Genomic DNA, 14,811 nt, shown 5'->3' with positions numbered 1-14,811 from the left:
GCAAAGCTATACTTAATTTTGTACTTACTTTACTATCGTTTTTGTTGTTTGTTGACTTTGTTCACGGAAGGAGTCTTGTATATCAGAATCAGGAACTCCTGGGCAGGAGTGTCCTGTGGGTGCTGTTTGGCACTGGGCTGGATAGTGCGGTTTGGGAGCGGGACCTTGGCCCAATGCTCTTATGTGAGTGAGGAACTCCTCATTAATTAATTTCATGATAACTGGTTGTATTTTTGAGACAGTAATAATTTATCTAAAATTATGAGTTGTTACTTTGTGGCAGCAGCTCTCTGGTCACAGAGAGGGACAGACAGCTTTCCCAGAACAATACTTGGGGAAGGCTGTGAGAACAGCACAGAAAAGAATGAGAAACAATTCTTATCTTCACTTGCTGCACCTGTTATTGTGAACATGTGGAATGTGTTATGGAGATTTGTTTACCAAAGGGTGGTTTCTTAATTAGCCATTGGTGATGGTGTTTTAATTAGAGGACCAATTAGGTCTACCTGTAGAGAACTAGGGTATAAAATAAGCAATAGGTTTCTTAATAAAGAAATCATCAACATTATGTAAATGTATGGGGTCTGTGTAACTTATTACCTGGCTGGGGGCCTACTGTAACAGTACTTAGCTCTGTTTTTTAAACCATACCCTGATGAAGACAAGCAGGAGTGTTGCCATTGAGAAAGTCTTGTTTTGGATGGATGTGAGGGTTGTGCTGCTGCTGTGCAGGCAAGAACCATTGTATACTCTTCCACAGAATGACTGCAAAGTCCATCCTAATTATGTCTATGATAAAACTGCTGCTATTATTTGCTTGGTTTGTAGAAAGTGACTCAAGATATTTCTTGTGTTTCCACAACACTAGAATTTATGTTTTCTAATGTGGAACTTGAGCACTTATGTGCCATTAATTTATGAAACAGAGCATACAGAAACAAGAAGTCCCTTGTGTATAAAGGAATTCAAGTAATTGTATTTTTCTATTGTGCATAACATTTTTTCCCCAGTCATATTATCTTTTCAATTCAGCTTAGTTCAGGTCACTGTAATTACTGGATTAGTGCTGTGGGTTCTGTGCAACAAGGCAGACTGTCTGGACTCTGTCAACTGATTTTAAAGGAGCTGAGCATCTCTGAAGGCCATGAAACAGCAGCACAAGGAAATGATATGTCTGCTAAATAGAACAGTTTGAATTCATGTTTGAATTCTGCCTCAGTTTTAGCACTCTTACCTGGGAAAAAATGTTTCACATAAAAAGATCTGCCTGATGTGTAGTTGTTTGACTTTTCTCTGTATGACTTTTCTCATTCATTTTCAGTTTACTATGCACACGATAAACTGGACGATTTCATCAGCACTATTAATAGCCACCTGCAGCCTTTGTTTATGCAGATCCGGAAGGGAATATCAGAAGACGATGGGAGAGCACATTATGCTGTAGTAGGTACCTGCTGTGCTGTGCTTGCATGGGGCTGGCAGTGGCTGCAGGAGCTGCTGGGAAGATAAACTGTCACAGCCTAGATGTATGGGAATAGGACGTGGCAGCAAGGATGACAGCAGTGTTGGTGTTACTTAGCATAAACATTGCTTAAGTGCTGAAGTGAGATTTCTTTTCCACAGGAGACTTTCTTTCCTGAGACAGATTTCTAAACTAGAAAACACAAGAGAGCAGTCCAACATCAATTTTCTTTTTCTCCCACTCAAAAATCAACCTAGCACAAAAGGATTGCTGAGAAGTAGCCTAAAAGTTGTTTCCCCAGATGATCTGCAATGTGCATGTCAGAGAAGGTTATCTAGTAATTTCAGAAGACCATACAGAAGGTATCCTAACATTAGCTGTTGCCTTTAACCTTTCCTTTTTCCAGTTAAGTTGAGCTACTAATTAATAGTAGTAGCATATGCAATAAGAGTAGAAAACATGGGCAACTGGTTTTCACAGTGTAAAAACAGGGGACTGATAACATAGTTCCTGCTGCGGTCTAGCACCAGACCAGTCTAGCACCTGTGATGTGTCAGCTCTGCTGCAGCACTCTGTGTCAGTTCTGGGAGCTTGTATTGTGGAATGGCTTTGCCTGGGCCAAGGAAGCTGTGGAGAATTTGTGGCTGGAAGATGAGGGGTTGCAAAGAAAGAACTTGAATACTATCAAGTGCTCCTCAAAGAACTAACATTTATGGTAATTGTAAGATGATGTATTCTTAACCTCAAGGGTTTTTTTACAGTTTCCGGTATGAAACTACATTGGTACTTTGTCAGTTTATTTTTTTGTAGGTGAATTTGGCGGAAACTGAAGTAACTAAAATGGCATCTGACTATACAGAAATGGAATTGGAATTGTTCAGAAAAACAGTAAGTATGTCAGTTATCGCTTAGTAAATCATAGTATTTGTGACGTTCTCATCTTAAAATGAATGAAAATGGAAATGGAGATGTGGTTGAAGAAGTAGTTGCCATTTTACCTAAGTTTATCTGAGATCAAATGGGTGGAGTGGGCAGGGATGAAGGTATGTGCAAGTAATGATTTGTTGTTGTAAGTCAGTTGTGGGTAAGACAAAATCAGCACCAGGGAATGGCTCCCTGGGTTAGGGACAAGACATGCCTACTTTTAGTTACACAAGCAACTTTCTTCAGGATTTTCAGTCAGGACTGCTGAGTTTTTCACTGGCTTCAGTAGTTTAGTAATATAAAGTAGTTTTTAATGCTGGTAACATACAAAATTAATTTGCTGATTTGCATTTAAACATTTGTCTATGGTTATTGAGGTTTCTCCTCAAAAGATCTTTGACAAAGAGCAGATAAAAAGAAATGGATCTGTCACCACTGAGTGTGGCCAGGGGTCCCTGAATGCATCTTCATTTAGGCAGCACATATACTTCTATTTGTGGAAACGTTTTCTTGGCAAAGATCAAAACTGCTAAGGGGACAATGATTGTTTCAGCTTTTGGCCTTTGTTTTACAATTCTGGTTCAAGCTATATACTGTAGTATTTCTCACATACATGGATGCAAAAAAAATGCACATCAACACATTACTGTAAGGTGTGTCTGCCTAACTGCAGTGTTTCTAATACTTGGTAATGTTTCTTCCTGTAGATGGACCTAATAATTTTATCAGAAAACGGCTTTGCCTCATCTACAGATATTTTAAATTTGGCTGACCAACTTAAGACAAAAAAAATGAAGAAAAAGGAAGCAGAACAAGTGCTGAAAGTTTTTGTGGAGGATAAGTGGCTCTCTGAGGTAACTGCATTCAGGTGTTCTTAGTTCAATGGGTCCAGCTACAATGTTCTTATGGATGTGGTAGTTGAGACTGCAGCTCTTCTTGAATGAATGATGGCAAAAATGGTCTTATGGCACCCATGCTTATTGCTGCTCCAGTGATTTTTGCAGAAAAGGAAGTAGACTTAAATGGAAAAAGTCCTTGGGTAGGTCTGTACAGGACCATGTGGTTTCAGTTTCTTGTACTGGTGCCAGGTGGGTTTGTGTGTCCAGTCCTGCCCAGTGATGCACAGACACAACAGCACAGCATCCTTTGTACACAGCTTTGTACACAACAGCACAGCATCCTTCAACCTGGAACAAGAGCTGGGGAAAGCTCTTTGGAGTGATCAGTGCTGTTAGTTGCATTTAGAATTTCCTGAAAAGGAGTAAGGCCAGACATGTTGAAAACTCCTGTACCAGAAATGCATGGGCCACTGTGTATGTGGTTACATCTGTTTTATTTTATGAGGAAGCAGTGGAAATTAACTCACCATGTGAACCATGGTGGACTGACCATGTGGATACTGCAATTGCTTGCTAAGTGAGACCTTAATCCCTTTTCTGCTGGAGTCATTGCATCATAGATCCTCAACCTGCTGCCACACAGTTACTTATGTGTTAAGTTGATTTGGCAGATATTTCCAAAGATATATCAAGCTGGAAATGCCTAGATTTTGTTGAAAGCTGGAAGAATTTCCTCTAACGTTCTTTTTGGGAGGATCCCAAAACAGCATACCTCTGTTAAGGAGCGCATGCTCACTCATCTATGCTTTCCAAGGACTAGATCTCTGTTAAAGGTGTGGGATTTTTATTCTGCTCCTCTAAACAAAGGAGTTCTGCTATTTCAAAAGTGTTTCTGGCACTGCGTTGTACAGCATGTTGGTTTCATGATGGTAGAAAGAAGTGGCTTATTAACAGATGGTTAGCAAAGTCAAAAAAGGTAAAAGGAATGAAAAGAAATTCCTAATCTCAACACTTGTTTCCCTAGAAAAATGGAGAATATACTCTGCATACTCGTTGCATAATTGAGATGGAACAGTACATTCTCAGCTACTACCAGGATCTGGCAAAGAAATGTAACCTCTGTCACAGCCTCGCCATCCAGGTAACATGTTTTATCACCTCAGCCAATGGACTTGCATGGTCATAGCTGAGGTTTGTGATGCTTCCCTTTGGGTATAATCTTGGTCTTGTAATCTGGTCATGGTGCTCATGCATTTTGTAAAAAAAAAATTTTTTTCCATTTTAGACATTTTATCTTCTGTCTTTAGAAATAAAATTGTCTTGGAGCATTGTCTCTAAGTATAAAATTGGAAAAGTGTGCTCCCACAATGAGGAACATGGTTTTGCTGTCTAGCTTTCTAAACCAGCATGTTAGACATGAGCTCCTGATGCTGAAAGAGGTTTAGCAGTGAGGTGTTAGCAGCGTCCTCTTTGGGCCTTGCCAATAGATGTCATCGTGACACATTCATTCTTGGTTCTGGGATTTTAATTCAGCAATTCTTTGTGTTTGGACCTCAGAAGGAACACGTGTGCTATGTAGAGCATGCTAAAGCACTGTGTTTTGATAGCTGGGATGTTACCCATTCCATCTTGCTTAAGTACTTACAGCCTGGATTCATATTCCAAAACTGCTACATTTTCTTGCTCTGTGAGCCTGCATCTTCTGATCTGCCCAACTAACATGCTTCCATGTTACTTTTTCCATCCCAATTAGTCTCCTTTATTGCACTGAAATTGTCACCTTTAAGCTAAATTTTGTCCATATAGGGAAAAAGTATTTCCTCTTTTACAGAAAAAGATCTCCTTTTACCAGTTACCAGCTTTGACTGTTGGGTGTGTCCACCACCTGTATTGTGGGAGCCATTCTTTGGAACAAAGCGTTGTATATCTGCTGCTCTTTGTAACAACTTTCTCTTAAATTGAAGGACAGTTTAGAATGATTTTATGAATCAACACTCCTGATTTCAGAGCCAAGTATGTGAATCCTGTGGAATTGGAATGCACTTACCTTGTGCCAGAAAGTACTTCAGAGGCCAGACTGAACCCCGCTGTCCAAAGTGTAATGAATTCTGGTCTTGTGACACTCCAGGTACTAAGCAATGTATTTTTAAAAAGTTGAATGTAATAATACTAGGAAATGGGCTGTGATGTTCAGTGGTACTGCCTGTATTATTTATAACTCTGAGTATCAGGTATTTCTGACTTCAGTGGTACATTTCAGACACTAAACCACACACAGGCAGCATTGAGCCCCCACAGTGCCCAAAGAGTGCCACAGGGGCATTAGCAGACCCTGTGCATATTTTTTTATATCTATCTTTAGGAGGTAGGGGGGAGTGGGGAAGGAATAGAGGCACACACAACCCATGACACTAAAACTTCTGGAAATACTGAGCTTCTAAGAATCTCTTTGGAATTACTCCATTTGTCCAGGGAAATTTGACATTGTGAACAGCAACAGAGGAATATACAAAGCATTTTAGAAAAGGTGATTTTACAATATTATCTTTTTTTTTTGTGTGAAGTTTATTAACCTTCCTTTAGTTTTCTTTACAGGTGTGAATCGGATGGGCTCCCAGACTTAACACAGAGCTCCACTCTTGGCCTTAGATGATGCCAGTAAAACTTGATGTCAGTGACATCTGTTTGCCGCCACTCTGGCAGAACAGCCAGACTGTATTGTATTCATTAGTAACAGTGCTCAGTGTACTCATTTTCTAAAGTTCTAAGAATCTTAAAATAAAAATATAATTGATGTTCCTGTTCATAGTAATGCTTGTACAGCTTTCTTGGAGGCTGTTTTGTGTCTGTAATTCTCCATAATCTTAGGTTGCAACCGTCAGTGCATGTTTGGGGATGAAAGATGCAAATGTTTTAGTCAGTCGTGCAATTTGATATATGCAGCTGAACTCTTGAAAGAAGCCTTTCTCAGCAAGTGCTCCCTGGTTGTACAGGAACAGTACAAATTCAGTTGCACAATGGAAATGACACCTGCTGTAGCATGTCAAGCAGGTGAAAAATCAGTGCAGTGTGTGCAAGGCACCTGGCTCAGTCTCTGACCCAGGGCTAGAGTTGGAGCACTTCTAGTTGGCACTGTGGTTGTGTTTTGTCCCTTCTTTAGATGCAGAAGAATTTGTCTTGACGTAAGGCCATGCAATGAGCAGCTGTGCTCTGTAAGGAGGGAATATTGCCACAGAAGGATTGGGAAGCAGTAGGACAGGACGTGGGGCAATGTTAGCTTATGTCTGTGAACTCCTGAAAACATTACCATTCTGAGATTCTTTAGGTTTTTTGTCTTGGCACTTGTCTCCGGTTTTAAGTAAGGATGCTTTTTCCTTTAAGAGTGACTTGGAAAGGAGCCAAGGACTGGCTATTGCCAGACACCAGACTAAAATGGCAGCATTCTTGTCCTTGGTAGAGATGTGTGACACCGCAGAAGGGTTGTGGCAGCAGTTCATATGATGGTTAATCAAAGTATAATTAAACCTCAGGTTATCTAACTGCAATTAAACTATGGATTAACTTCAGTTATGTTCTAGGCTTTAACATGATGTTGTGGTTTAGAAATGGTACTCCCCAAATTAGAGTTCCCACCAAAACGCTCCAAACCACAAAATGCTTGCTCATTCCCTCCTCCCCCTACCTCTCCCCTCATGGAGAGGAGAACTGGGAGGTCCAAAAGATCAAGATCATGAGTTGCAATAAGAACAATTTACTGGAAACAGCAATGGAATAAGAAAATGAGCAGTAATAGCAACACTATCCATAACAGTGTACAAGAGAGACAAAGATTCACACAAAGAGATTCACACAGATTCAATCACTAAAAGACCAAGGAGCCCCTTCCTGCCCCTGGCCTGCAGCAGTGGCAGGCTGAGGTGGTACAAAATAACCTCTGGGTCTGGGCCATGCCCCTCCTGGCTACTGCAAAAATGAACCCTATCCTGGCCAGAACCAGGGCATTACTAACTTTTTCCATGCAAGTGACTAGTACCTTGCTTGGTGTTAGCTTAATTTTTTAATGGATTGAACCTTCAGGTAGCAACATCTCTCTAGCTAACTCCAGGGTTTAGTGTTACTAAATCCAAGTAGAAGATAACCCTGACCTGGTTATTCAGACAGAGGCTCAGGCAGAGCCCTGGCAGTGCCCGTACAGAGGCTGTTTCTGATGGATGCATAAACAGGACAATGACCTAACAATATGCTCTTTAGGAGTTATTAGAAACATCTACAAAAATGAAGTAATTACAGCATCATCTTTCCACTTACCCATTGTGACTACTTTTCCATGCTTTAGCAAGAGTTTTTTGGTTTTTGGTTTTGCTCCACCTCTAACCTCTCCTGAGAGAGAGATGCTACTTGCCTGATTTTTAATTTAATTTCAGTGCTGCTGGCTACATGTCAGAACTATGACCACCAGAAACTAACAGAGAAGCTGAGTTCAAGCGATCGCACATAGTGCCAATATTTAACTGGAATAAACAGAATCTGTCCAGGCATCAGAATGCAGGACTGAAATGCAGCCTTTGTGAAATTTGGAAACTTGACCAAGTCTGGATCTTCCACATCAACCTATAAAAAACCAAACAATCATCAGAAGAATGCCTTTACTCAAATATGATTTGATAACATTACTGATATTAAAATTTCAAGCAACTATTTACCTGACTAGTGTTGTGAAGAATTTGGCTTTCATGGGGGTACAGGTTTTCTGAATCTTGTGGTGAATAGAGACGGATATACTTTCTTCCAAATACCTGTATGTAATAAAATAAATGTTTTCCATTGGTCATTAGCTGGCACATTACTGGAAGCTGTGGGCCATAGCTGGCATTTAACAGTAAAATATACCTGATTACAAGGAAAATAATTATTGTTAGTAATAGACACTGCTATAATAAAAAGTTAAATCAGGCTATTGGAATTCAAGTACCTCTTCACTTGGAGCAGATAAGAATTTGAAATACCATTGGAAAGGAAATGCATTAACCAGATTGCTTTCAATTCAAAGTCCAAGGAACCCAATTTATATATCATTATTTGGGCTCTACACAGCTAGAAATAAGAACTGAGAATAAGGGGCTGAACCTTCATTGCAATTCACATCAATAGGCAGAGGTACTTGCACAGTGCCTACTAACCTTCCATATACCCCTCAAACTCATTTCTGTCTCATCATTAAACCAGTTCTTTCATTGGAGTGCTGAAATGAGATGAGAATTTGTAAGGCAAGTGGCCTGGCTTCCCTGAATGCTACATGAACTGCAAGTTTTTGGTGTCAAGATATGGCAGCATGAACACGTCAAAGCTGAGTCCTCCACTGTTACCAGTGGAAGAGAAGGTTTAGGGTGAAGATTCATACTGCTGGTGCCACCATTCCAGACCACCACAAGAACTAGGCATGATCATACTTGGGAGCTGTCCTATTGTGAGTACTCTGACTAATCCCAGCAGCCTTGAGTGGCTACCCAACCATTCCTAACGAACTTGCTTTTCCTCGATCTTAACATCCGTTCCCACATAATAGAACAGGATTTCCTGATATCTTACCAACACCAAAGCTGTCATACTGGCTATTTAGAGTTTGTTGCTTTCAAGGACATCACATAAAGGTATTCTACAGACGGGGCAAGTACCAAGTACTCCTGCCCTGTCCTCCTCTTCACTATCACTGATTAAACTACTTGATCTATATAACTCTAGCTGTCCATGTGTTTTTAGGATGTATTCCATACCCCAAAGAGATCAAGGATATTAATTAGCTCACTAAAGAACTAAGTATTACAGGGTATTTTTGGTGACATATGGAAGTGACAAAAATGCTAGTTATTGCTCCAATAGCATGTTCTCTGAATACTTGAAAGTTTTTTGGGACTGACATCAGCTGTTAACACCTCCTTCTTTCACTTGACTCACTGGATTAAGACCTTGTATATTATAAGATGGCAGGCACCAGTTAATGGGCAATAGCCTGCATCTCCAGAGACTGCTTTTCTCATTAATGGAAAAACTATGATCTCAGCACCAGCCAGGATAATTTCATTTTGTTACTTGTGCTTGTGCCTTCCTGTACTCCACAGCTACAGTTTAAATGGCATCACAACACAGGGCAATTTTAATTGAAAGCTGCCAGATTATAAAGACTCTTTCACAGCACTGGCAGATAATCTCCTATTTTTTTCAGGCAGAAGAAAACAAGTTCTGAGGTTTGTAAGGGAAGTATCTTTTCCCAGTCCAACAGCCCCTATAAATTTTTCTTCCACCAAGAAAAATTCCCCTCAAGCTTTACATAACATGAATAGTACAGTACTTCACCTTCAGAATGCAGCTGTATGAGTGCGCTGAGCAGGTAGCATGCAAAAGAAATACAATCCATAAAAAGCTGCACAGCAGTTGTAAAAAACCATTCTAGGAAGGCCTGAATTAAGCTTCAGTTTCAAGTGAAAACATATGTTAGCAAGATGCAACTGGGACAGAGAAACTAAGGCTCAACCCATAAATAACCATCAGTAGAAAGTAATGTCACAATCCTGCTAGAAAAGTGTGAAAGTGTATGTAGTATTTGCTGGGTCCCCAGGACGAAGGAGGAATTGAGAATCTGACTCCATGTTCTTAGAAGGCTAATTTATTATGTTACTATATTATATTAAAGAATGCTATACTAAAGAATACTAAACTATATTAAAGAATAGAGAAAAGATACTTACAGAAGGCTTAATAAGGTACTAATTAAAAACTTGTGACCCTCTCGAGTCCCAACACAGCTGGACTGTGATTGGTCATTAAGTCAAAACAATTCACATGTTGGATAAACAATCTCCAAACCACATTCCAAAGCAGCAAAACACAGGAGAAGTGAATCAGATAATTATTGTTTTCATTTTTCTCTGCGGCTTCTTTGTTTTCCAGAAGAAGAAATCCTGGCAAAGGGATTTTTCAGAAAATATGATGTTGACAAGTGTAAGCCTGGATTTTTTTAAGTCTGATGGGACAGCAATCTCCTTCAGTAAACAAAACACCTCTCAGTGTTCAAAGATTCACAGTAGTCAACTGCTTGGATCCAGACAACATCCCTTTGACCTGTTCAGTGCTTACCACAAAAGGCCCCAATATTTTATCAGGTTATTCTGCACTAGAAGTCATCATCAAAAAGCCTACCAAGAGAAACTCAACGGAAATTATGTCAAAGTACAAGTTTTAATTCCTATCTCACAGCATGCATTAATATTTTACTGGGTAACCTGAAACAGACTAAAGTATGCATCTAAGTCCACCTCAAAACCTTGCTTTCCAGATGTGCTGGCTTTGGCTGGGGTAGAACTACTTTTCTTCCCAGTGGCTGGTATAGGACTATGTTTTGGATTTGTACTGAACACAGGGGTGATAATATAGAAATATTTTTGTGATTGCTGAGCGGGGTTTACACAGACCTGAAACCTTTTCTGTCTATCATACTGCCATGTTGGCAAGGAAGTTGGAGGTTCCTGGGAGACTGGGAGGAGACACAGCCAGGACAGGTGACCCAAACTGACTGACCAAAGGTATTCCAGACTACATGACATCATGCTTAGTATATGGGAGAAGAAGAAGAAAAAGAAAGGGGGGATGTTTGGAGTGACAGTGTTTGTAGTTGTTAAGCATGATGGGCTCTGCTCTCCTGGGAATGACTGAACACCTGCCTGCCCATGAGAAGCAGTCAAGTAATTCTTTGTTTTGCTTTGCCTACATGCACAGTTTTTGCTTATTAAACCCCAATCCACAAGTTTTCTAGCTTTTACTCTCCCCATTCTCTCCCTCATCCTGCTAGTTGGGGAATGAGAAAGCAGCTGCATGAGGCTTGGGGATTGGCTGGGCTCAAACCACAACACCAGAAAAATTAACTCCTAAGTACAACATGACAGGATCCAGATTCTTCCCAACTCTGTTACAAATTCCATGTGACCTTGGAAAAGCTGCTTCTTGTGATTTCTATCTATCATCTGTAAAACAAGGGTAAATAATGGTCTCTCAATGAGCAACACTTGTGGTCTGTAAGATTACATTCAGTAGTAAGTTGCAGTAGTGACAAAAGCAATAAAGTAGCAAAATAGTATCTGCATGTTCTCTAACCTTCGATTGTTCAAGTTGTCTGCTCCCCTTGTCTCTCACACATACCACAAACATTTTCTCTAAGCATTGCATTAATGGCATGTGCAGAGTAACTAGAGTACATACCTGGGCTAAAAAATTTTGCTGGGGATCCTGATGAAGAGGTGAGATTGTGCCTCCTGGACCAAACCAGGCATTAATGGTGATGTCATCTTCTTCCCCTTCCCCCAGGCAGCAGTAGTCAGGGATACTGATATCTTCTTTCAGTTCTGGGATCTATTTCCACAAAGAAAGAAACATTAAATATGGTATGTACTGACTTGCCAAAATACGTAATTCATCAAACAGATGAGTCAGGCTGGATGCAAAGAAAACAAATGACTGGCTGGTCCAGCAAGGGTAGGAGAAAAGTAGCTGACCTGCTAGGAATTTGCAGGAAATATTCTCAAACTTTCTGTTCTAGTGAGCAGACTCTGTTGGAAAGAGAAGCAGGAGAAAAAAAGGGGTATCCTCATTCTTCAAGAGACCCTTGGCTTTTGCAGAAATTAGAGACATCCACAAGAATAAGTACATTTGCTCCTCATGGAAAAGGAGCAGCTATCTCTTCTACACTATGCTTGCTTCCATTTTTTATGTCTCCCACCAACATAAGCTCTGGTAAACTGGAATGACATTTCAGATTATGGTAAACATATTAATGTTGAAAACTTTCCTGTCCAAATCTCTTCCCTGACTTATGAAAGGGGCTTTCCAGGTGATATCCCCCTAAGTATATGCTACATTGTACTGAAACAGCACTAGGATTGAATGTCTTCATCCCAAACAGCATTTGTTTCAATGTCTTGTAGCCAAATGGAACAAACTTCTCCCTCTGATCCTTCAAATCATGGAAACAGAAACTTAAGAATTACTGTGAATTCTCCATATGCCCTTCAATCTAGTATGGTCAACATCTTGAGATACAACTTGTGCTGCAACAAAAGGAAGACATGACTGTAGGAATTAAAAAACATTCACTCAGTTTTACCTGATCAAAAAGCTGGTGCTGGGCAAGGTATCCTACATTGTTCTGAAATAACAGCAGAGAAAGAAAAAACACAGTAACATACAGGTAAGACTGTGAGTTAATTTACTTACAGGTGAATAGAATTTACTTATAGTAAATTCCAGTGTCCTGTTCAGAGTACTATATATAACTATTTCAACAGTATAAGGTGTCTTCAGAAATAGCAACTTACAGCTCCATTGAAATAGTGAGAGTGTAGGTGTGTCTCCACAATGAATAAATTATCCAGCTTGAGTTACTGAAGGAAGCTGGGATTTCCTATGGAGTCTTGACAGCTGACAATGCACTGCATCTTTCTAGCCAGACCCTGCTGGCACACAGACCAGTTCTCCTTCACGCCCTGGAACTACTTCCATACTCTATTCCAGGGTGCACCACAGACCAATTTCCTATGGCACATAGTCCTTCCTGCCAGAGGGCCAGGAAACAGAAATGGGGGCTTGGGATCCTCATCTCTGAAAGCAAAAGCGCATTCCAGATGCTAATCAACTTGGTATATTTCTGCCTCGTGGCTTGTAAACTTGGATCTGATCCTAAATCTCACTAAGGAGTTCAATGAGACAGAAGAACAACACTGCTGGCTGAGGATCCCTTATTCTTAGATTCCACCAGTCAGGTTTTTGCTGCGTATGTATGTGTGTATCTATTAATCAAATTCCAGCTACTGTACATTTGATTATAGGTAAAAATCGAATCTATTGTTGCAATAATTATTCCTAGCTTCAGGTCTTAAAAATATGTCAAACTTTTTCATTCCGAGCTGTGCTTACAGCACACCCCCTTCCCTTGATACCACCTCTGAGTAGGTTTGTTGTAAACAGAACTGCTGTCTGTACCAGTACCATGCTGCTGTGTTTGGAGATTAAACAAATGAGTGTAACAGACCTCATCCACGACATACTGGCTGATGAAGTCACTGACAGTCATGAGCTGCTGAGACCATTCCTCATCTGTATACCGAGCACCCAACTCCACAGGGACTGTGCGGCAGCCTGCGACTTGACAGAAATAGTCCACACTGAAATAAAGAAAGTTCCATTACCTTCTATACTGGTCTTACTGATTTTGAATGTAAGGCAATCAATCCAAATCAATCTTGTTGGGTAATAAAATTCTACTACCCTGCTTTTCTCCTGTCTAAACCAAACCAAACCAACCAGAAGAAAAAGGCAGAATAAAAGAATGCAAGCAACAAGGAAATCAGCAGACAGGTTTGTGTGTACATGACCCCACAACTGTCTCTTTTGTTTTGGTTTAAAAGCCTGTTTGCCTCAGTTGTTTCATTCCAAACTAAGAAGATTTAAGCTGTTACTGTCTCTTGGCAAGGGATGGCTTTCATGGATGGCCAATCTTTTTGCTGCCTGCTGCCACATTTGATAACATGTTGTATCTTTTACTCAGTAATATTAGATCAACTCTCTGTCAGTGTCTATACAGGTGCCAATAATACCCATTCCAATTGTAGCCAGAGGGATTAGTTTGATGGGTGAAATACATCTCTCCATGGACAACAGTACTAATTAAACTGAGAAGCTAATCTTGTGAGCGATTTTGTCCCTTTTCTGGGGAATCATGACCTTCACCTCACAAATACTTGATGGTCAGTATTGGAAATGTGGGCACCATTGCGTGCAGTAACCAGGCAGCACAATGCTGTTACTCAGTCCTGCACAGTAGCGTCTGAAACTCAACACTCAAACACAACACTGAACAAACATCAGTGCTTGGACTTAAGAATGAAAAAGTCAACCATGCTTACTCTTGGCTCTGAAATTCACTTTCCATTGCAGTAATTATCGTCAAGCTCCAAGAGGTAAAAACCATTGATATATGTGCTTGACACAGATCCACTGAGCTGTGAACAGCTCACTGGCACTTCGCAATGTGCACTTCTCATGAGATCCCAGGTGTTGCCATTGGGCTCCTGGGACGGCTGAAGGCTGGGCAGAGGGTGGCCTTCACCCATGAAGAGCCAGAGGCTGGTCAAAGAGTCACCTTTGGCCCCGAAACAGCCCAGCATCTGCCTTGAATGCTATGAAGAGCTTCTCTCATCTATGAAGCAACTTCCACAGAGCAGCAGGACAGTGCTGCTAGCAAAATGCACTGCCCACGGTATCCATTGCCTGGGAAGGCCTGCGGCTCTATCGAGCATCAAGACAGGCAACACAAGGAACGATCGGGCCTTCACTTGGACAGGGAAGGAACTTGCTTCTCACCTCCACTTCTTCATACACGGCCAGTGATCCATGACGCCCTCCAGGACCACGGGCCGCTGGGGAACGAGGTAGTTGTCTCTGAAGTACTCCAGCGAAGGACAGCGAAGGTGCGGAATCACCTCCTCCGGCTGCACGGCGGAGGGCGGCGGCGGCTCCGGCCGGACGCTCTGGAACGGA

General features: G+C 40.9%; 2 protein-coding genes across 3 annotated transcripts in view; one reads left to right on the top strand and one right to left on the bottom strand.

The window, feature by feature from the left end:
* The window catches only part of NSMCE1 (NSE1 homolog, SMC5-SMC6 complex component), a 7,083-nt gene extending 1,046 nt beyond the window's left edge, over nt 1–6,037 (top strand). The window contains exons 2-7 of one of the 2 annotated variants that reach the window (XM_014309069.2): nt 1,322–1,443; nt 2,273–2,350; nt 3,094–3,240; nt 4,250–4,366; nt 5,233–5,353; nt 5,821–6,037. In XM_014309069.2, the coding sequence (XP_014164544.1) occupies nt 1,322–1,443; nt 2,273–2,350; nt 3,094–3,240; nt 4,250–4,366; nt 5,233–5,353; nt 5,821–5,849 (614 nt within the window). In that variant the 3' untranslated portion in view covers nt 5,850–6,037. Of the gene's footprint in view, nt 1–1,321; nt 1,444–2,272; nt 2,351–3,093; nt 3,241–4,249; nt 4,367–5,232; nt 5,354–5,808 lie in introns of both variants that reach the window. The other variant, XM_014309068.2, reaches the window with a different exon arrangement.
* A 922-nt stretch (nt 6,038–6,959) lies between these two features.
* KDM8 (lysine demethylase 8) lies at nt 6,960–14,810 on the bottom strand (the record flags this gene model as incomplete). Its single annotated transcript, XM_031061087.1, has 6 exons — nt 6,960–7,836; nt 7,929–8,021; nt 11,479–11,628; nt 12,380–12,421; nt 13,304–13,436; nt 14,635–14,810. Coding segments are annotated over 6 exons (759 nt in total), but the record flags the coding sequence as incomplete, so codon positions are not given.
* Between the last annotated feature and the right edge of the window lies 1 nt (nt 14,811).

Source organism: Geospiza fortis, unplaced genomic scaffold (genome assembly GCF_000277835.1).
Source record: "Geospiza fortis unplaced genomic scaffold, GeoFor_1.0 scaffold213, whole genome shotgun sequence".
NCBI lineage: Eukaryota > Metazoa > Chordata > Aves > Passeriformes > Thraupidae > Geospiza > Geospiza fortis.
This window is presented reverse-complemented; position numbering and strand designations above follow the sequence as displayed.